Source organism: Penicillium waksmanii (genome assembly GCF_028829765.1).
Source record: "Penicillium waksmanii strain IBT 27052 chromosome Unknown utg000004l:1.0-5674109.0:1.0-5678898.0, whole genome shotgun sequence".
Taxonomy (NCBI): domain Eukaryota; kingdom Fungi; phylum Ascomycota; class Eurotiomycetes; order Eurotiales; family Aspergillaceae; genus Penicillium; species Penicillium waksmanii.
In genome coordinates this window covers 1,580,539-1,602,306 of record NW_026643251.1, presented here as the reverse complement: position 1 = coordinate 1,602,306, position 21,768 = coordinate 1,580,539, and the positions used below count along the sequence as shown (strand labels likewise).

General features: G+C 43.1%; 9 protein-coding genes across 9 annotated transcripts; 4 read left to right on the top strand and 5 right to left on the bottom strand.

Moving 5' to 3' along the window:
* N7481_003464 (uncharacterized protein) lies at positions 1-483 on the bottom strand (the record flags this gene model as incomplete). Its single annotated transcript, XM_057262683.1, has 1 exon — positions 1-483. One exon carries the CDS (start codon positions 481-483, stop codon positions 1-3), a length of 483 nt encoding a protein of 160 aa, XP_057124344.1.
* A 5,520-nt stretch (positions 484-6,003) lies between these two features.
* Positions 6,004-8,616, bottom strand: N7481_003463 (ubiquitin-specific protease UBP14; the record flags this gene model as incomplete). The annotated part of the gene is made up of 5 exons (XM_057262682.1): positions 6,004-6,148; positions 6,206-8,202; positions 8,260-8,400; positions 8,457-8,524; positions 8,589-8,616. 5 exons carry the CDS (start codon positions 8,614-8,616, stop codon positions 6,004-6,006), a joined length of 2,379 nt encoding a protein of 792 aa, XP_057124343.1.
* A 434-nt stretch (positions 8,617-9,050) lies between these two features.
* Positions 9,051-11,183, top strand: N7481_003462 (replication factor A subunit protein RFA1; the record flags this gene model as incomplete). Its single annotated transcript, XM_057262681.1, has 6 exons — positions 9,051-9,094; positions 9,176-9,327; positions 9,387-9,477; positions 9,527-10,067; positions 10,130-11,028; positions 11,090-11,183. 6 exons carry the CDS (start codon positions 9,051-9,053, stop codon positions 11,181-11,183), a joined length of 1,821 nt encoding a protein of 606 aa, XP_057124342.1.
* A 406-nt stretch (positions 11,184-11,589) lies between these two features.
* dbp3 (RNA-dependent ATPase DBP3) lies at positions 11,590-13,211 on the top strand (the record flags this gene model as incomplete). Its single annotated transcript, XM_057262680.1, has 3 exons — positions 11,590-12,099; positions 12,137-12,966; positions 13,055-13,211. 3 exons carry the CDS (start codon positions 11,590-11,592, stop codon positions 13,209-13,211), a joined length of 1,497 nt encoding a protein of 498 aa, XP_057124341.1.
* Positions 13,212-13,259: 48 nt separating this feature from the next.
* N7481_003460 (uncharacterized protein) lies at positions 13,260-15,029 on the bottom strand (the record flags this gene model as incomplete). Its single annotated transcript, XM_057262679.1, has 3 exons — positions 13,260-13,353; positions 13,442-14,287; positions 14,422-15,029. 3 exons carry the CDS (start codon positions 15,027-15,029, stop codon positions 13,260-13,262), a joined length of 1,548 nt encoding a protein of 515 aa, XP_057124340.1.
* Positions 15,030-15,575: 546 nt separating this feature from the next.
* Positions 15,576-16,764, bottom strand: N7481_003459 (OST3/OST6 family protein; the record flags this gene model as incomplete). The annotated part of the gene is made up of 4 exons (XM_057262678.1): positions 15,576-15,757; positions 15,812-16,167; positions 16,234-16,331; positions 16,414-16,764. The coding sequence occupies 4 exons, from the start codon at positions 16,762-16,764 to the stop codon at positions 15,576-15,578; spliced, it is 987 nt and encodes a 328-aa protein (XP_057124339.1).
* A 211-nt stretch (positions 16,765-16,975) lies between these two features.
* Positions 16,976-18,646, top strand: N7481_003458 (uncharacterized protein; the record flags this gene model as incomplete). The annotated part of the gene is given in 4 exon segments (XM_057262677.1): positions 16,976-17,008; positions 17,081-17,371; positions 17,428-17,697; positions 17,717-18,646. 4 exon segments carry the CDS (start codon positions 16,976-16,978, stop codon positions 18,644-18,646), a joined length of 1,524 nt encoding a protein of 507 aa, XP_057124338.1.
* Positions 18,647-19,091: 445 nt separating this feature from the next.
* N7481_003457 (uncharacterized protein) lies at positions 19,092-19,922 on the bottom strand (the record flags this gene model as incomplete). The annotated part of the gene is made up of 1 exon (XM_057262676.1): positions 19,092-19,922. One exon carries the CDS (start codon positions 19,920-19,922, stop codon positions 19,092-19,094), a length of 831 nt encoding a protein of 276 aa, XP_057124337.1.
* A 583-nt stretch (positions 19,923-20,505) lies between these two features.
* On the top strand, positions 20,506-21,763 carry N7481_003456 (RlmE family RNA methyltransferase; the record flags this gene model as incomplete). The annotated part of the gene is made up of 6 exons (XM_057262675.1): positions 20,506-20,676; positions 20,744-20,794; positions 20,861-20,887; positions 20,973-21,386; positions 21,493-21,654; positions 21,719-21,763. The coding sequence occupies 6 exons, from the start codon at positions 20,506-20,508 to the stop codon at positions 21,761-21,763; spliced, it is 870 nt and encodes a 289-aa protein (XP_057124336.1).
* Between the last annotated feature and the right edge of the window lie 5 nt (positions 21,764-21,768).

Here is a 21,768-nt window from a genome sequence, read left to right as displayed (position 1 = left end):
CTATGCACCGGCCATTGTCCCGTCTCGCAAATGAGGCATAGGCTCACTCGAATCCTCCGAATAGGAAGCAATGCCCCAAAAGGCTGGACAGGGATCCAATAGGCAATTCCCAGGACCGGAAGACCATTTTGGGGCGGCCAGATTAGGCAGGTGAAGGGACTTCACGAGCCATCTCGTATGCCTCCATCCTGGAAAGATCAGCGACTTGCGCTGGGATGTCGCTGTTGGGGATTGCCCACAGGCATCATAGGAACGTAAGTGGAGGCCGAGGGGGGCGCAGCGCTCCTTGTGGAGACGGTCATTTCCGAGAGGCAGGGGAGCGGAGCGGTGATGACCGGGCTCGCGAGCTGAAGATGAGCGTATGACCGTGGGAAAAGAAGGAGAAGTGGTCGAGCGACGCACCGTCCGGACTATATAGTCGACGAGGCCGTCGCGGGCGGCGACGGATGGCAGTTCCTGTTGGGGGATAGCGCAGGACACCATACCAAATGAGGGTGGCGCTAAGCCCGACCGGGCCGGGATCGAGCGGGCGCTAAACCCAACGTGGGCGGTTGCCGGAAACGGCGCCCTCCTGGTAAATGCGACTTGTACTATAGGATCTATATTTAAAAAGAAAAAAAATAGAAAATAGCTTTCTATATAAGATATAGTTATTTTAAATATATAGTTATACTATTTAGCCTTACTAATATATTAGTAATATTCTAAAGCTATATTTATACTATACTTTATAGTTTTCTTAATATTATTTATATTATATATTTAGATAATATTTTTATCTTCTCTAAGATCTATAAAGAGTATATAGAATACCTTAGTAATTGTAACGGTAATGCCTAGGATCATATGCCAATTCCAATAGACCAAAAAGTCCACTATATCAAAGCTCTCGCTTTGATATTCCTAGGCACCAATATATATACTAAGGTAGCGCACGGTAACTAGTCATCGTCATCCTCCCCCAAGGATGCCCGTGACAACTATCTTCCCCTCCGAATAAGGCCTGACCTCAGGCCTGGATTAAATTTCCAAGGTATGTAGCGTCAACTGGCCAACCTGAATCGCTTCTGATTACCAAGGTTCTGCGCTAAAGGCCTGTATACACCCGAATCATATTACTAAGGTTTCAAGCGCCAACTAGCCAGTATTCGTTTGCTTATATAAGGAGAGAGATAGGAACAGCCAAAGATATATATAAAGTAGAACCCCAAAATCGTATCTAGATACAGAGCTATAACTAGCACGTACCACGTGATCTAGTTCAGGGAGATATATCATATTAGAAAGAGGATTTTGCAAGCAGCCAGAATCGAACCCGCGCCAGGTAACTTATCTGCACGCCGAATCCGGTAGGGGCCGCCCGGAGAGCTTTGATATAATTGTAACGGTAATGCCTAGGATCATGTGCCAATTCCAATAGACCAAAAAGTCCACTATATCAAAGCTCTCGCTTTGATATTCCTAGGCACCAATATATATACTAAGGTAGCGCGCGGTAACTAGTCATCGTCATCCTCCCCCAAGGATGCCCGTGACAGTTTTATACTTAAAAGGCTAAAAAAAGCTTAGCTATTTATTAAAGTCTCTAAATATTAATTCTATAAAAAAAAAGTTAAATTTCTTAGCTTTATTATTAGTTAAAATAATATCTCTATAGATCTAGAATAGGTTTAAGCTATCTAAAAATAAAAATAGCCTATATTCTATAGAGATATCTAAATCTTTCTAGGATTCTATAACTTTTATTAAAGATTTATTAAAAAATACTTTTTAATTATATTACTACTTATAAAATTCTTTAAAGAAAATAAGAATAGAAAGAAACTAAGAAATATTAAGCTAGATAACTATAAATTAAAAATATTTTAAGATTTTATTAATACTTTTTTAATTATATCTTTTTTATAATACTTTAATCTAAAGAGACTTATCTAACTTAAGACTAATATATTAGGTTTTAGAATAGCTAAAATCTTTTTATAACTAAATAATTAAGAAATATAATATTTTATTATCTTTTAGTTAAAGAAATTTTTATCTATAAAACAGAACTATATAATACTAAATTAAGAGCTATTTATAATTATTTATTTATTTAAATATTAATATTAATATCTTAAGGAAAGCTAGTATTAAATTAAAGTTTTAACTAACTATTATAATTTAAAGTTATTTATAGATTAACTAAAGATTAATAGAAGATAAGCTTAATAATACTTATCTTTAATATTTTTTAATTTTATAATCTATTACTATTTAGATAAGATAAATTTAGTAGATAGATTATTCTAAACTTCTAGTAAAGAAAAGCCTTTACTAGCTAAAAAGATTTTAGGCTTAATTTATAAGTAAATTATAGCTATATTATTTATAAAAGTATAGTAGTTTTCTATAGATATAAGACTATCTAAAAAGAAAAGTAGAGAAAATTATAGATAAGTTTAGTAAAGCTAATTATTTAGATTTAGAGGATAATAAAGAAGATTTCCTAAGTTAGGACTATAATATAACTAAGTTTCTTCTAAGTTAGGGCTATAATATAATATATTATAAGATTTTAAGTTATTTTTAATTTATATTCTATTAAATAGTATTTACTATAACTATAAATAAAGATCTATTTATAGATAAATCCCTAAAAAAACTAAAATAATTAATTAAAGAACTCTAAGATTAGGATAAAATAATTTAGAAAAAAAATTAATATAGCCCTAGAAAATATTCTATAGGGAAAATATTAGAGTATTAATTCTAAAAAGCTTCTATATTATAAAGAATATCTCTATATCTTTATTATAGAGAATCTAAGATAAAAACTAATTAAGCTTTATTATAATAAATAACTTATAGAATATTTTAAAAGAATATATATAGAAGAGCTTCTAAAAAGGAAATTCTATTAGAAAAAGCTACTAAAGAATATATAAAAATATATTATAATATACCTAATATATTAAAGAGTTAAAGTACTAAGGTATTAACCTTATAGAAAACCTTACTAAACTTTTCTTTAATTAAATTAAACTTAAATATAGAAATCTAGAAGAAATTATATCTAATTAAAGATCTATCTTTATAAGTAGGTTTTAGTTATAACTCTATTACTACTCTAAGATTAAGCTATAATTTTCTACTATATTTTATCCCTAAACTAACAGATAGACAGAAAGACTTAACTAGGTCTTAGAAGATTATCTTAGGTATTTTATTAATAGAGAGTAATTAAATTAGGCTTAACTTTTTAAAATAGTATAGTTTATATATAATAATATTATTAATATATCTACTAATAAAATCTCTTTCTATATACTATTAGAATATAATCCTAACTTTTAAATCTAAGCTTTAGAAAAAATACTTAAGAAAGAAGCTTTAAGTATTAAAGAATAGATAATTTACCTTTAAAATATTTATAAAAAAACTATAAAAAAGCTTTAAATTATACAGAAAGTATAGTAGAAGTTATATAATAAAACCTATAAGCTAAAGAACTTTAAAGTTAGAAGCCTTATATTTCTTTTAATAAAAAATCTTTACTTTAAAGCTAAAGAAAAGAAATTATTTTCTTAGTAAATTAGATCTTTCTATATTCTTATAAAGATTAGTACTTAGATATACTATATTATATTATTAGAAAAATATTTAAAATTATATAATATTTTCTCTATCTTTTTTTTAAGCTATAGAATAGCTAAAATAAAGATAATTTACTAATACTAATACTAAAACTTAAAGATAAAAAAAAATAAAAAGTTAAGAAGATTTAAAATAAAAGAATCTTTAATAAAGTACTATACTACTATATATAATAGACTAGATAGTCCTTAGAATATAACTAATAGAAATCTATAGAGTACTTAAAAAATATAAAAAATATAATATCTTTATTTAGAAAGAAATAAACTTAAAAAACTATATCCTAATAATAATAAAGTATCTCTAAAACTTCTTTAAACTATATCTAAATTAATACTAAAAAAAAGCTATTAGACTTCTGCTAAATAAGATTATTTAACTATAAAAAAAAAAGGATAAGTAAGATAAAGAATAAAAGACTGCTATAGAAGCCTATATAAATTTAAAAGTACCTTAATCTGGTTAATAATCTATACTATAGCTAAAGTTAAAATAATACTATTTAGAGTTATATTATACTTAAACCCTACTATAATCTCTAAGAAGAAGAATTAAATAGTACTCTACTAAAGATTAAAATTAGTATTACTAATCTATAGCTATAGAAGATTATTAGGATAACTAGAGGGCTAAGCAGAAGATAAGCTAGCTTTAGTATTTAACTTCTTTTATTATTTAATAATAAATATAGTATATCCCTCTATAGCTTAATCTATATTCTATATATTAAAATAGAGCTTATACTAAAAGAGATAGATAAAGATTATCTTTTAAAATAATACTAAAAGATAAGTAGATTCTTTAATAGCTATAGTCTTACTTTCTATACCCTAAATAGATATAGTATTATTAGTAACTATAATAATAGTACTACTACTCTAAACTTTATATACTTAGTTAAGAATTAACTAGAGCTAGTATAAATTACTATAGATTCTATAGGGTATCTAAGATAAATTAGTATTAAATTAAATATAAATTAGAAGAGTCTTATACCTAGAAGTAAGTCTTTCTATCTCTTTTATATAGAGTATAGATAATTAAGTTAGAATAATTCTAGTTATATTAGATTATAGAAATAGTAGTAGTAGAAGGATAAAGGGCTACTTTAGCTATATACTTAATATAGAAGGTAAATAAAGGATAGATAATTTAGTTATAAAGGGGATAAGGACTAAGGGTAGTACTGGCTATACTTCTAGGACTATTGTTATTATTATTACTATCTCTACCCCTAGCTTTAGTATAATCTTTATCTTTAGCTATATATTAACTACCCTAATAATTACTAGCAGGATAAATAGTATCTAGAGGGGAAGAACTACTAAATTTAGCAGTAGCAGGAGCTATAGGACTGGCAGTAGTAGATATAGTAAAGGATTATAATTTAATAATAAAAGAAAGGGATAAGGTAAGATAAAGATAAGAGAAAAGTAAGAGTTAAGGACAGAAAGATAGAAGTTTTTATCTTAAAGATATTAAAGAGATTATATTACTTTATTTATATCTATATATAAATATACCTAAAGCAGTATCTATCCTAGGCTTTTATATGAGATAATATTATTTGGCTTAGATCGCCTGACCTAATTCTAACCTTTGTTAATGGTTAAGTTAACTATCTCTGAGAGAGAAGGATAAATTATTATAGGATTTGAAGTATACAATACCCTGGACTCTTGAGGCTGATTTATAGGCGAATCCCCTTTGAGTTATCTGTATATTGATATCCACCTGAACCCTAATGTATTTAAGATCCTACAAGCATTCTGGATTCTTGATCTTCTTAAGAATCAGTCTCTGTATCGACTGCCCAATCTGATCTCTACTGTCTGATATCCTTGCCTAGTCATAGGTCTCTAGCCTGACAACTTAGTAACCATTATAAGTACTAAAAGTATAGTCTGGTTAGGTTGCTGGTTTATAGTCAGAAGAGACTGATACTAGTCTGGCGGTTTACGTACGACTTAAAAAAGAACCAGAACAGAATCAAGACAGAAGCTTAATATATATAAAGGGCTATAGCTAAGCTTAGATTCAACAGGGTGATATTACAAACTGTCTATATTAAGCTTAGGGAAGAAGGAGAGACTAGCTAACAGATATAGGATAAGGGGGCGCGGGGTAGCATGTAATGAAGTAAATGGGAGCGGCAAAGCCGCAAAATGTAATCGGGCCAGGCCCGTTACAATACATAATATATTATCTCAGCATTATATATACTGTGCTATTCTTAATTAAGTATTGGGGTTGTTTATATACAGATTAGGGGTGTTTACCCACTATTGTCCCTCTATATGTATATGAGTATTCTTATAGAGTAGGTTATTTTTTGTTATTCTTAAAATAAGACTCTAAGCTTCTAGGCTAGACCCGAGTAAAGAAATACATATAGGCGGTCTTTTTTATGCCCTCAATGTCGTCAAACTTGACAACTTTCTCGTCATTAAACATCACCCATGAAAGCTGGTTTTGGTTCGGAAGCATCTTACGAACAAGGGCCACATAATGCCTAAGTGGGATTAGCAAATTCCGCTGGAGGATGCTGGTTCAGAAAGGAAAGACTCACCCTGCATGCACGGATGTGCCCTTATGACACACAATAGATCGTAACTGGTAAGAAGCTGGCAAGCTGTCAAAGCCAGGTGTGTCTTGCTGGGCTGGAGCATCATTAGTATTTGTGTCGAACTGGTCTCCCATTCCATCATCAGGATGGGTGAAGACCCAGTCTACAGCCCGATTGACATCGCCATCTGTTGCAGCCAAAGCTTTCCGGGCTCTGGCAGCGTCAATACCCATTTCGCCTAACTGAGCCACTTTGCCTTCATCCTGTGGCGAATCTCCCGATTTGCTAGCTAAGACCAGAGGCTCATCGATGTCGGGATCTTCCATGTGTGCAAATAACCAGTTCATGGCAGCCTCTGGGTCTGCATTCCCAGTTGCATGGAGGGCCTTCTCACACCTTGGTTGAGGGAAACCCATGCTCAAAAGCAGATCCATGCCGGCAGGATTGGCAGTGAAAGTAGCTGTCTCCGCAACCTCCTCAGGGAGTAGCTCCTCAAACTCATCATGTTCTTTGCTGAGATAGGGTCCAAAGTCTAGAGGTGCGTCATCCACGATCACGGGAATATCAAGCTTGGTGGGAACCCAGTTCACCAACTCGAACCGCCGGGCATTGACCGCTAGTTCGGACGGTAAAGTCTTGAAGGAAGACCGTTTGGAAAATCCAAGGCCACTCTCGCATGCCGGGCAACTAAGCTCAACTATTTCATCCGCAGTGAAAATGTCAAGACACTCGGTCAATGTCACTGGCTCAAAGCGATCCGTGCTTGATTCAAGACGACGCGCCGGCACTGCAACAGAGATATTGTCTTGCTCATCGACCTTGTATCGGACCTTTTTGCAGCCGAGACACTGAAGCCGTTGCTCCACCTGAAATCGGAAATATTGAACTGGGTTCACTTTACCCTCGGGGTGATTTGATAAGCTGATTGACTTGAACACATGAAGAAGAAACTCAAAGGCATCTTGTTGTCTCATAGTTGCAAACTCTTCATGGCCCTGCCCGATCAAGTATTTAAACATTGCCGGGGCCAGTCCCTTCTGATGCGAACTCTCTGGTGTACCCGAGGACGCAGCAATGCGTGGATCCGGTCGAGAATAACGACCCGAAAGCAGGCCATCCGCCAACTTCCTCATTTGTGTCTCAAGGTCTTGCGCTGGAGTATCGGTCTGCGGAGGTTCGCTAGAAGGGTAGTAGAATCGCTCCTGGAACCCTTGAGTGGAGAAAATACACTGTAAGGTACTTGACAAATAACAGCTGTTGCCAAGGTTGGATAGCCCAGTAAATCCAGGACCATAGACCGGTAATAGCTCGCGTCCGTCCTCGTTGGTCATGGCGAACTCCCACTGCATGTTGTGCTCGACTTGCATTTCCATCAAGCTTTTTTCAGTCTTCTCACGCCCGGCCAGATAGATTCCCCAGTGTGCAAGGTGATTGGCAAGTTCCGGGTCTGTCCGTTCCTCATTGCACTTATAGCAATATATATCGGCGGATCCTTCGGCTGTGATGGAACCTAACTTCACAGCAACACCATGCGATGCCGAGTCTGCATGAGCGACAGCATGTGAATTTCCCTTACTCCCGCCGAACTGGCTACGTCCACAAGCGACATTTCCGCACTCCAGACAGAGCCATAGATTTTCCTTTAAATCACACGCCGAGCATTGACTTGAATCTGCGATCTTAATGAGCCTCGTCATAATCCAATTCGATCGATTGAATGACTCACCTTTGGACTCCACATTCTCAATCTCATGTTGGTCCAAACACAAAGTATGCTCGCAAGGAATGAACTCCTGTTCCCATGCCTTGACTTCCTCTTTCTTGGAAAATGTCATGGCATTCATAACACCTTCAACCGTCGCGGGAAGATTGCCGCGTGTTTTATCCACATTGTCTTCAGCGCATGAGTAGCATATCACAGATGTAACGATATCGTAACGATCCGCCTCGGTTTCGGCGGCGATTGCGAGCTTCGAGATTTTCGGCGGGGGTTCGTCACGCTAGATACATCCGAGTCAGAACCAAAAATGGATTTTCCTCTCAGGGTGGATGCTCACCTGAATCTGCTTTGGGGTTCTTTTGATGTTCAACGCCAAAGAGTGGCCGAAGCGCCGGAAATGAAGCCGGGCATGATCCCGGTCTCCAGCACAGCCACCATTGAAGCAATGAAGGCAGACGTTAAGGCCGGAAGCATCATCCTGAAAGCGGGTCGTGTTATTATAATATGTAGAAGATTGAATGATCCCGGACGTACAATAGAATCAAAACACTGGGTACAGTCTTCTCGATAAACCGATTGGAAGGGCCCTGGAGGGCTAATATCTATTTCGATTCACCGTCAGAAAATCATGGGAAGTCATAGATAGTCTCCAACGATATCACCAACCTGAAGCTTCCGAATGGATGCAGGCCATCTTTGAGAAACGGTGCGGGGTTGATGGCGGAGGCCCCGAGAGTTCAAAGGTCGGTTGGAACAAGGCGGAAGGGGAGAGGATTCGCTGGATGTGGAAGGGGTAAAAATGACTCAACACTTGAGCCGAAAGGTTGAGCAGGTGTAGAGAGCAAAAGAAGATTACAAATGAAGGATGTGGTCAAGCAAAGCAAGGCAGGAAGAGCTTCTCGGCGTGGGGCAGAATGGATTACCTCATCAGACTAAGACTAGCTGGAGGGGTCATCCACGTGATCTAAAGCACTCTACGCGTCGTATTGGCTGGATTTACGCGTCGCGGGTTTTGTCATTATCCACCATCCTCATCGCCTCTCGAGCTTTGAGGTTTCTTCATTTCTCACGCTTCATTTTCGGTCTTATTCTCGCCTCTTCTGTCTTGTTTCATCAAAGTTATTGAAGATGGCCTCCGATGCGGCATCCCAGGTAACCGTTGGGGCTCTGGGGTATGTGCTTTTTTGACCCTTGAAAGAACTCGACCGAGCTGGGAAGAAAACTTGATATAGGGCTAACATCCTTGGACATAGTTCGATTTTCGACGAAACCAAGCCTCAGATCCATGAACCCATTGTTCAATGCGTGCAAATCAAACCTCTGCCTCCTCAGCCCGGTCACCAAGAGCGTTATCGGGCCGTATTCAGTGACATTGCCAACTACGTCCAGACTATGCTTGCCAGCCGTATGAGATATAAATCCACCCCCTGTCGGTCGCTCCCTGGATGCTAATCGTCACCTTAGAGGCCAACCATGTGGTTACAGACGGATCTCTGCGAAAGGGATGTTTTGTCAAACTGAAGTCATTCCAAGCCAACTCTGTCAAGGGTAAAAAGTGAGTGGGTGCTGATTCGCTACTACGGTGCTATGCTGATGTGTGGTAGGATCTTGATCATTTTGGATTTGGAGGTTATGAAGGAACTGGGCGAAGCGGAGAAGATTGGCGAGCCGAAGCCTTTGGAAATCAAAGCCGACGACGACGAAAAACCCCAACCAACAGCAATTTCGAGCAACGGATTCTATGGCTCAAAGCCTCCGGCTGCACCGGCACAGCAACAAAACCGCGCACAACCGACGAGAGGACCCTCAGCTGGTACCCATGCATCCATTCACCCGATCGAGGCCATCTCTCCCTACAATAACAAATGGACGATCAAGGCCCGCTGTACGAACAAGTCACCCATCAAAACCTGGCACAACAAGAATGGCGAAGGAAAGCTGTTCAGTGTGAATTTGCTGGATGATAGCGGCGAAATCCGCGCGACTGGATTTAATGACCAGTGTGATATGCTTTACGACCTTTTCCAAGAAGGGGGTGTGTACTACATCTCTAGCCCCTGTCGGGTGCAAATGGCCAAGAAACAGTTCACAAACTTGAACAACGATTACGAGCTTACATTCGAGCGGGATACTGTGGTCGAGAAAGTAAGTAGATCTCATACCTCCGCTGGACCTCCTCGGGATCATTGACTTATACTGGTTGATAGGCAGAGGATCAACATGATGTGCCCCAAATCCGCTTCAATTTCACCACTGTCGGGGACTTGCAAACTGTGGAGAAAGATACAACCACCGATGTGATTGGAATCCTGAAAGAAGTTGGAGAAATATCGCAGATCGTTTCAAAGGGAACGGGCAAGCCCTACGATAAACGAGAGCTCGGCCTCGTCGACAATACCGGGTTCTCGGTCCGATTGACCATTTGGGGTGCGACTGCCGTCAATTTCAACGTGGCTCCCGAGTCTGTTGTTGCCTTCAAAGGAGTCAAGGTTTCCGATTTTGGCGGTCGCAGTCTCAGCTTGCTGAGCTCTGGCTCAATGACGGTCGATCCTGACATCGGAGAGGCTCATAAACTAAAGGGATGGTATGATGCTCAGGGTCGGACTGAGAATTTCACTTCGCATGCGTCTCTATCTGGTGCTACCGGCTCGAGCATGAAGTCTGATAAATTCAAGACGGTTGCCCAAGTTACTGAAGAACAACTGGGCATGTCTGATCAGGTGGATTACTTCTCCTTGAAAGCGACTGTTGTTTTTATCAAGCAAGATGCTACCTGGTGCTATCCCGCCTGTCTCTCTGAACGCTGCAACAAGAAGGTCACTGAGCTGGATCCTGGCCAGTGGCGTTGTGAGATGTGTGACAAATCACACCCCAAGCCAGAGTATCGTTACATCATGCCACTTAGCGTGAGCGATCACACCGGCCAGCTTTGGCTCAGTTGCTTCGATGACACTGGGCGACTGATCATGGGTATGTCGGCGGATGATTTGATGCAGCTTCACGAGGATGACCCTGTCGCATTCGGGGAAGTGTTCCAAGAAGCCAATTGCCGCACCTGGAATTTCCGTTGCCGCGCAAAGATTGACACTTATGGTGAACAACAGCGGTAAGTTTTTATAATAGTGATATGTATCTTGACCAGGAAACCCAAAGCTAACATCACTCAGAGTTCGGTACCAAGTATCATCCGCCTCAGCCATCAACTACTCCGAGGAAGCCTCTCGTCTTGCCGATATAATCAGCGCCTACAATATCAACTAGACGAGATGTATCACACAGAGAAGCAAGTCTGTCAAGAATATTGACTGTTTGGGGTGTTGCCTTTTCCGTTCCTTCTCCCTTGACAGCTTCAATCCTGCGCGGGTTACCCGGTTGCAAAATCATTGTTATGTCTTTTAGTGTAATAGTGCCAATACTGAGAATCTGATTCCAGATCAATCAACTACCTAGTTTCTTACAAATTATGATCTTATGCTTTACATACACCTTTTACCTGGGGCAGTAAACATTCCCCACATCGGCGGACCGACCCCAAACCTCCGGCGGTGACATCGGAAACACCCGGCAATATTTTGAAAAATTCCCAAATTTTCCCTAAGCATGCGGCTTTGCAAATCACTCCCCATTCGTTTTTCATAATTGTCGCCCCCCCCCAGATTTATTCGCCATGGGAAAACGAAGCCACGACTCGGCGGAGCTCAAGCCCAAGAAGAAGTCCAAGTCTGACAAGCCTCCCAAGGAGAAGAAGAGCAAGAGCGACAAGACCGAAAAGACCGAGAACGTTGTTGCGGAACAGGAAAATGGCACCTCGTCCAGCGACTCGTCCACCTACACCCAAGCATCTGCTCTCACAGCTCTCCCCCAGTCTCAAATCGATACTTTCATGAGCGAGCATGTGATTAAGTTCACCGATCCCTCTGCAGACGCACCAGCCTACCGCCCATTGACCTCTTTTGACTATCTGCCTCCCTGCGACAACAGCAACCTGTACGACCCACTGAAGTCATTCCCAGCACCCACACCAATCCAGGCATGCACCTGGCCGCTACTTTTCGCCGGTCGCGATGTCATCGGTATCGCCGAGACAGGCTCTGGAAAGACCCTGGCCTTCGGCCTGCCTTGCCTGCGCAAACTGACCCAGTCCAAGAAGAGCAATAAGCCTTACCACCCAAGCGCTGTCATCATTTCTCCCCACCCGTGAGCTCGCCATGCAGATCTACGACCAGCTCATCAAATACACCGCGGTGACCGATGTCGGCGTGGTATGTATCTTCGGCGGTGTCAGTAAAGATGAGCAGCGCACTGCCCTCAAGACGGCCGCCATTGTCGTCGCTACCCCAGGCCGTCTGAAGGACTTACAACAAGACGGCTCCGTCGACCTTTCCAAGGTCAAGTACCTCGTCCTCGACGAAGCCGACCGCATGTTGGACAAAGGATTCGAGCAAGATATCAAGGATATCGTCGCGCCGATGCCAGTCTCTCGCAGACAGACCGTTATGTTCACCGCAACATGGCCCCGCTCCGTCCGCGATCTCGCAAACACATTCATGAGCTCTCCGGTAACCGTCACCATTGGTGGAGACCCCTCCGCAGACCCCCGCGCCAATCTCAGAATTAAGCAAGACGTCGAGGTCATGGATGGCCGGGACAAGGAGAACCGACTCATCCAGCTCCTGACAAAGTCACAGAAGGGCAAGAACCCCGAGAAGGTTCTTGTATTCTGCTTGTACAAGAAGGAAGCCATGCGTGTGGAGAGACTTATCAGTCAAAGAGGTTTCAAGGTTGCTGGTATCCACGGCGATCTGAACCAGTCAGAGCGTTTCCGTAACCTTGACGCTTTCAAGACTGGAGCTGCGACTGTCCTTGTCGCAACTGACGTCGCAGCCCGTGGTCTCGATATCCCTGCTGTGATGTTGGTGATTAATGTCACTTTCCCCCTGACTGTTGAGGACTACGTTCATCGCATTGGGCGAACTGGGCGTGCTGGTAAAGACGGCCATGCTATTACCATGTTTACTGAACAAGACAAGGGTCTATCTGGCGGGTAAGTCAAGTCTTTTATCTCGTTTCCTTTTCTAGCTTCTTGCAGTTGCTACTGCTTCAGAATAATTATACTGACAATGTCATTACAGATTGGTCAACGTCCTCAAGGCCGCAAAGCAAAATGTGCCCGAGGACCTTCTGAAGTTCGGCACCACCGTGAAGAAGAAGCAGCACGACGCCTACGGCGCGTTCTTCAAGGACGTCGACTCGGACAAGAAGGCCACCAAAATTACTTTCGATGATTAAAGGAGTTAAGTTTGAATTGAAATTGAGAATACCCATCTATGACTTTGACTATTCGAGTTTTTTGGGTCCCTTGGCGCGGGAGGATGCGATTTGACGAATTTCCGCCAATTGTTGCATGATATATTTTCTTTCCACATAGAGCCTAATGACAAAGCTGCAAGTTAGATCGTGACACACAAAATGTATTTTTGTTTTTGCTTCAATTTCTTTTTGCACCAACTTGAACTCACATCAGAAGTGCGTAGACACCGCTAAACGCAATTGCCGGGATGATTTTCGTATGTAAACTCGGCACCATTTGACTCGCCACCGTAGCCAAAGCAGAGAGGATATAAGCAGCAGGCTTCATACTTATCTCACTCATACCTAGACTGCTCCCATTTTTGCGAAAAAAGCTCCGAATGAAACAATAGCTCCATAATGTTCGGACAGCCATGTTCACAATATTCGCAAGTACAAGCCCATACGCACCCAAAGACCCGACCTCGAGAAAGAGATACGCAGCCAGTGCATAGCAAGCAGAAAAAGCACCCATCCAACCCGTCTGAGTGCGAATCTCAGATGGATTGGCAGCAGATGATACAAACGCCTCAGTGATGCCGTTGAAAGCCAGGAAGGGAATATAGTAACAATACAGCGATAGCAAATCAGCCACTTTCGGCGAAGCCCATTGACGACCGCCAAGGATGTTGAGTACCGTCGGAACCATGATAGGTCCGATTGGTAAGACGAGGGCTGAGAGAAGCTGGTAGGCTCTTAGAATGGTGACAAGTTGACCTTTCGCAGTGCGGAGTTGGACATCGGTTCGCTTGCTGTTAGGCCCGTCTTGACTCAGCAGTGCGGAAAATAAATTTCTACTGCTTTCCTCCAGTGGTTGGAAGATAATCCTCGCAATTAAGCCGCCGTAGTTGGATGCTAGGGAGTATATTCCTTGATCCTCTAGGCTGGACATTGCAGCTAGCATCATCGAGTCCCCTTGAGTGAGGAGGTGTTTAACCAATGATTGGAAAAAGAGAGTTGCTGCTAAAAAGGTTAAGCGGCGAGAGAATAGACCGGAGATGTATTCTGAATTGTTGCTGCATTCAGATGGTCAGCATGCGAGTCTCGATAAATAGGCTAGGATAATGTGATGTGATACCTAGATCCTACTCGAGAAAGAAGAAACGAAAACCGCCGTGTAAAAGGAGTCCACAGCAACGACCAGTAGTACCCAAAAATGAGAGCAGTTGAGTAGGCCAGATACCCAAGCGCAAAGGGCAAAGGGCCGACATCATGGCCTTGGCGAGAGGCGTAGAAAAACGTAGAACAAGTCACAAGACTCTTCAAGAAAGCGGCTGGAAGTTCGACTGCAGCCCGTTTCTCATACCACATGCGCTGCTGAATGACCGCAAAGAATGGTTCAATGGTCAATTCCAATAGAGAAGCGAGACCCGTCACCGTCACACTTTGATTGAAAAAGGGGGTATTGTGAGCTTGCTCGGGAGCGAAATGTTTGTAAAACCATGTCAGCCCGGCTGTAAAGATCACACCGAGAAATAGGCTTAGATAAGACACATTGACAACTGACTGAGAGGCAAGAGATTGCTTGTCACTATCTGTGTCTCGGTTGTCTTTGTCGTTGTCGTTGGTGCTAGAAGATGGGTTGGATGCCAAGGGTTGTCTTTGAATGGCCATCCGGATGCTTTCCCTAGAGAAATAGAGAATGGTCACTTGGAATAACTCAAGTTGAGCGGATATGCCCAGCACGATAGGTGACAATGTTCGTAATATCAGTTGGTTGGAGGCGAAGGTGAAGATTCTCGACGCCAATTGGATCATGATGAGAAACGTGGTACCAGTGGCGGAGGACCGAAGCACATTTCGATTACCATCGCCTCTGGTTTTGTCAATTTCTTTTTCATTTTGATTGCCAGGGCCGGCTGTTTTTTGACCGGCACGCCCCATTTTAAGAGGGGGTAATTGACGCGTGTCCAAAAGAGGAATTGTTGATGGCTAAGCCGAAGTACAACTTTGGATTTCCAGAGCTCTGACCGCTTACTACCACGCTTACGTATTCTACGTAGTCGGACTCATGGTCATTCTATTAAACTTCCAAGCTTACAAAAATAAGTATAAACCGATTGGAAAAATTACACAAAACTTTTCTCTTTATTGATCTACGAGTATACAATGGATACATGATGTCGCCGGCGACAGCGCACGAGTTCAATGTTTCTTGATCGTATGCTTGCGCCTGGATGGGGCTGCTCTCCTAAAGATCGAAATTGAGATCCTTCGAGGCAACACGAGTTTCAGTTTCAAAAATCGTCGGTCTAAGCCTCGTTGGTTCAATTGTGCAAGGCGGCAAAGGCAAAGACACCGCGCCTAGAATGGGGGAAGGTAGAACGGGTAGCCACCGTTCTTGACCTTGAAAACGCTCAGGAGGAAACTGTAAGTGATGAACAGAACAGCGCCCCAAATAAGCACGGCCAATTGCTGTCCCTTAACATCCTCCATACGTGGAACCTTGATTGCAAGAGCAATGGTTGCGAAGGAGAGAACGGCGTCTGGGATATGTTAGTTATAATTAGAGCCGCAGCCTTAATGATATCACCACTTACAGATGGCTGCAATGATCTGGGTTTCCATGCCGAATTGGTTTTGGAATCCACCAGCAAAGTAGCTGATACCGCCTTGACCATCGCCTGCAACATAAGGAACCTTCCGGATGTGATTGAACATCTGTCCACTGGTGAACAGGAGGATGGCAATCAGACTGACGGCAGCCCAGAGGTTTCGGTTCTGGATAATGGGCAGAATGTAGGGGGACAGAACAGTGAACAAGGTGACGGCACCCATCAAGATTGTAACTGCAGAGACGAGGCGCATATAATTGAAGGGTCGAACCAGAGGGGGCTTGGGGCCATCAGGCAAGTGACGACCGATCCAAGCGTACAGTGCCTCGGCGCCAATTGGACTGTGATTGGGGAAAAACAGATAAGTAGGAGGTTCTCAAAATAGACCGAGAGGAATTGGTTCTTACCTGGTGAAGTCGTATCTCACCGGCTCGGCGTCCAACTTAGCAAACGGTCCAATGGTGGGAGGAAACAGGAGAAGCACGGGTGCGGTTTGGAGCATGAGCTGTTGCAAGTCAAGATTGTTAGTTTCCATTCAAATTCACATTCAATGGCTTCAATTAGGCTAGTGTAGGGCAAGTTGGTACCTTTTGGAAAACAGCCTTGCCATTGTCGAAATCCAAAGTTCCAAAGACGACCTTCAAGTCATCAGGCTTGGAGCCTTTGTTCCAGCTTCGAGCCATAAGGTTCCATTCGGGATCGAACTCCCGGCACATAACACACCCATAGCGGGCATCCAGCGCCGTTAGAAGAACAACGGCATAATAATCCCGAGGAGCCGTTGTGAGTTCCACAAATGAGGAACTCTCCAACTCGACGGGGCTGGAGCGAGAGAGAGCTTGATACTTCTCAAATCTGTCCGGAGAAGGCGAAGATTGCGCGGCGAGAGCGCCGGAGAGAAGCGAGAAACACAAAAAGAGCGAAGTCCAGAACTTCATGATGGCATGACACGAAGCTGAGGAATTGATGTTGTAGACGACTCGGACCAGTTGCAGACCGGAGAAGCCCCAAGCTTCGTTGCAAGGTGGCCCGTTACGTAATCCTCTCCCCGCCCAGAAAGTGGAGCCGCGTCGGAACGTCGGCGCGTTTCGAGCTTCCCTACCGACATCAGATTAATTACATATGAGCACCAGATTGTATACCAGCGCCATGGCAGTTTCAGCAGAAGCCCAGATATCAGAGGTATGTCCTTGGTACGAGAATGAGGTACATTTGTGCAAGTCTACAAGTACCATACTGACTCTACTCTTCTAGTGCGAAATGTCCATCCAAACAACGCGTTTGGAGAAGGAATATGAATTAGTGCGCGCCCATTCCACGAGCCTCCTAAATACTGAAAGGGACCGTGTGAGGCGCATGGAGTATTTACTTCTTCAATTCGAACGTGACGCTCTTCGATCGCAACTCGACCAAGCCAATGAACAATTACTTGGAGCTACGGAATCCGAGCGGGACGCGCGCACACAGCTGGAGGAAGCTTTTCAAGAGATTGACCGTCTAGATGCCCATGTGCAGTCTTCTTCTAGCGAGACGAATAGGCTCAGGGTAGGTGTTGACTCCGCGCGCCCTTTTGAGAGAGCGATTATCTAATTGACAGACAGGACGAGCTCTCAGCTATGAACGACACATCTACCAGCTACAGCAATCTCCTCGCAGAAAAACTACGCTTATCTCGGGATCTCACCAATCACCAAAATGAACTCGACCGTCTCCGAAACCAAGATTCGTCCTATCAAGCATTGATACCAGAGAAACAGGAGCTGGAACGACAGCTGAATTCATTGGAAGTTCAGCTTGAGAACGAGAAGAATTCACATGATCGCACGCGAGGCAAGATTTCACAACAAGCTGCAGAAATTGGCAGACTCTCTGTGCGAATCGAAGAACTAGAGAGTAACCTCGCTAGAGAACTGCGAGCAAAACAGCAATCCGAGCACGACAACCGACAGCAAAATTCAGGATGGGAAAGCCAACGATCAGCCTCTCGAGACGAAAATCGAGACCCTTAAGAAACAACTACGGACCGCGAAAGATAAGCTCCAAGAGGCCCAGAATGAATTACAGCACCGGCGTAACAATGTGAGAATCGAAAACGAAACATCCGAACCACGATCCCGAACTGTGCCTCTTCAACGGCCCGGTCCTGGAGGGGCCGATTATCAAGGTGGTGTGACAATTTCAACGCCGGGAGCTGTCAGGGTTCAAGACAAGCTCAAACGCCAATCAGCTTTACCAGGGGATAAATCCGCATTCTCCATAACGCCGTACCTGAATCGTACTAAAAATTCCAGAGGCTCTCCGTCGAGCTCGGACGTGGAAGAGGAGCAACCGAAAAAGGCAAAAGCACAGGCAAAGGCAAAGGATGCAATCAAGACGGTCTCTCGCAAACCCAGTATCGCTGAAGAACCAGCCGCCGAACGCGCATCACTCGAGGACCGTAATTCTTCTACACGTGTTCCCTCAACAACTGCGAAGGGGAAGTCAAGGGCACAGGAAGGAAAACCTGCCAGCCGGCCAGCTCCCAAACCTATTCTAGAAGAAGACAGCGATGACCTAGAGTCTTCACTGGACCAGGGACAAGCTAAAACCAAGCGACGAAAGCTCGGAGCTCAGCGGGAACGGTCATTGTTCGAGGACGATGAGGACGAGGGGGGACTCGACCTAAGAAAACCCGGGCGCAAGTTAGGTCTTGGGGGTGGGAGAAGTTCAATACTTGCGACTACCACGCAGATGTCGGGCGCCAGTGGAATTCCTCGAAATCTCGGCTTCGCTGCACCTCTGGGATTTTCTCCTCTCAAGAAAGATCGGAAGCGGTTTTAGTTTTGGAAAAGAATAAATGGAATAATCTCTAGCTCCAGAAAGCAAGCATACTTGATCAGTCTAAACTCTTATTAATCCTATGATATCATTTAGAATATACAATGCATAGGAAAGACCCTTTCGACGGAATTTATTATCTTGATTACTTCAGATGCAAGGCTCAATTGGCTCATTGCTTCAACCCAGTACAGAAAATATAAATCAAGGAACTTGAAGCTGCCCAGGTGTAAAGGATATACACAATATCATCAACCTCCGACCATGGGGAAGAATTTGAAATTAAACCAGTGATATAAATATAAATACCGTAAAGCAAATAATAAACATAATAGCACAGACAGAGCTGTAAGAAGTATAGCGACGCCCTGCCAGTTGGAACCGAGACGATTGGATTGACCGTGTGAGCCTTGGAAGTAACAGGCTGGAAACATAGAATCGAAATTGATCACTCAGGGAGGTGTATCCAGACAGCTGTTGATATTTCCGACATGTCCTCACTTGACAAAGTGAAGTCTGATTCGTTGTTCCTTTTTGATCGAAGATAACAGTCTTCGAATTTGATATGTAGGGAGCCTGAGATTTTGTGTTGACTCGATGTGACTTCTCTGTTTCTTGTGATCCGCATCGTCTGGGTAGGCTTGACAGATGCCTTATGGGCCGTTTGAATGGAACTCCATTGCTGAATAGTGATGCTTCCTCGGCGAGTAATGTTCATTGTAAGAGCAACCTTGACCTGTTGCTCGGAATCACGGAGCCAGAACAGAACATCTTCCTTCAACTTGCCCATCGACTCGGTCCATCCTGCTTCCACGATGATTGTGGGCCATTTTCGATTTCTCCCAGGCGTGAGCACTGTCGTATTCCAACTCGAGTCGGGGCTTTTTTTTCTTGTAAAGCCCTCGATGCCTGCACCTCCTTGAGGCATAAGACGACCTTCCTGGCCCCGATACCAAGTACCGAAAATTTCACTGAAAGCACGATGGACGGCTTCATGCATAGGTGTGATCATTTTGAGGACAATGACATGAGAAATGAAGTTGTAGGTCACCAGTGAATGCATAAGAAGGCGTTCTGCAGAATCATCCTCAAAACACTCCTGGAAGGCAAGCTCATCCACGTGATCAAATATAACATAGCGATAGTCACTAGGCTGGCCGTCCCTATAATAACGCCCTAACTCAAGTTCAAAGCACCTAAGACAATCTATTTTACCTTGAAATTGGTATCTTGGTGTTGTAGCAGGAAGACCTTCCTCCCTCAGGATATTTTCAGCCATATTCATCAATAAATAGTTTTTGAAGATATTCGAGTTAATGGCGGTACTTGAAACCAGGAGGAGAAGTGCTGAAATAGTATATTCTGTGATCAATTATGACAAAATACCTATTGTGACGTTATACATCATGTGACTCATGGTCTCTTTCTATAGATGGACCCCAGTACCTAGGCAGACTCTTGGATAGTTGTGTTCTAGACCTTGGCAAGTAGTATCCGCCCTATATTATATATATAGTCTAACATTAGATATGTGCGTCAGTCGCTTTAATATAGGCTAGAAATAGACGCCTCAATAGATAATTCAATCGATCAAAGCTAATAAAACGTATTTCTTTATTTGTGAAAAGGTGAGTTTAGAAAATAAAAAGTACAAGAGATCTGCAGCCCTGAAAACCACCTAGGTACAAGAGACTATTAGAAGGGCCTTCAGCTACTGCTTCATATCGTACTATATTTAGTTCGTAGGGGAAGGGATATGCACGTTAGCCATTATCAAAAGACCCACTGGAGCTTGCTATCCATTTTGCCGGCAGAACCCCAACTTCCTTCTTCCACCCCCTAACTAATACTCAACGCGCAACATGTGCTCTCTCTTCGCCCTCCGACCAAATGGCCCCTCAAAAATTTCTCTGCTGGGTCAGATCCGGTGGGCATCGTCCAAGCGCTGGCAAGCGCGTCAGCAGAAGGATCAATTCACGAGAGAGGCGGCGGTCCAAGGCCTGAAAAGCCGAGCGGCTTTTAAGTTGCTTCAGGTATTCTACCCCAGCGCCCCTGATCTCCTCGCTGCTGCGATTTAGCTAACGATGTTTTATGGTGTAGATTGATGAGAAATATCGGCTTTTCAAACGGGGGCAGACTGTGGTTGATCTGGTTCGATTTCCTCTCAAAATTGCTGGACATAATATTTCGGGGTAGCTTACAATTGACGTTGACTAGGGATATGCGCCAGGATCTTGGTCGCAAGTATGTGATCACTACTTCAGATCCAACATGAACAGGATTATCGATTTTCTAGAAAGGAAAGTTCATTGACATATGCAATCATTAGGTAGCTGTGAACCGCACCCAACCCGGCGGCCGAGTCCTCGGCGTCGACCTTATCCCAGCACAACCCCCAAAGGGTGTATCGACCATCCAGGGCAACTTCCTAGACCCCGAAATCCAGGCATATATCCTCGACTTTTTGCGCAATCCCAATAGAGGCAGGCCGCGTCCGCCTGGCGCCATTGACGAGGCTGGACCTAGTGCCCTAGAGACCGAGACCGATACCGATACCGAGAGAGATGGAACCACAACCGACCCCGAGAAACTGGCGAAAGAAAGGACGGTAGATGTGGTCCTTAGTGATATGTCCGCTCCCTGGCAACAAACTACTGGTTTTTGGAAACGGAGTCTAAGTAATCCTTACAACAGGATGATGAATACAAGTGGAAACGCCTTTCGAGACCACGCTGGAAGCATGGTACTGTCACCCCGCCGCTGCGCTGCACACAATCTTGGACCTTAGGGTTCTTCCTAAGACACTTTCAGGGCTTATTTCAGGGCTAACAATGAAATCATATTGTTAGGATTTGTGCAATGCGGCTTTACATTTCAGCTCGATTGTTCTCCGAACCGGAGGACATTTTGTCTGCAAATTCTACCAAGGAATCGAAGATAAAGAGTTGGAAAGTAACCTGAAAGCAATATTCAACAAAGTCCACCGGCTGAAACCTGAATCGTCCCGAAGCGTAGGCCTTTCAACTTCTCTCTCCATTTGGCCTCTGAAGAAACCACCAGCTAACGCCTTCCCAGGAATCAAAAGAGACATTTTTCGTTGGCCTAGATCGGAAAGCGTGATCATG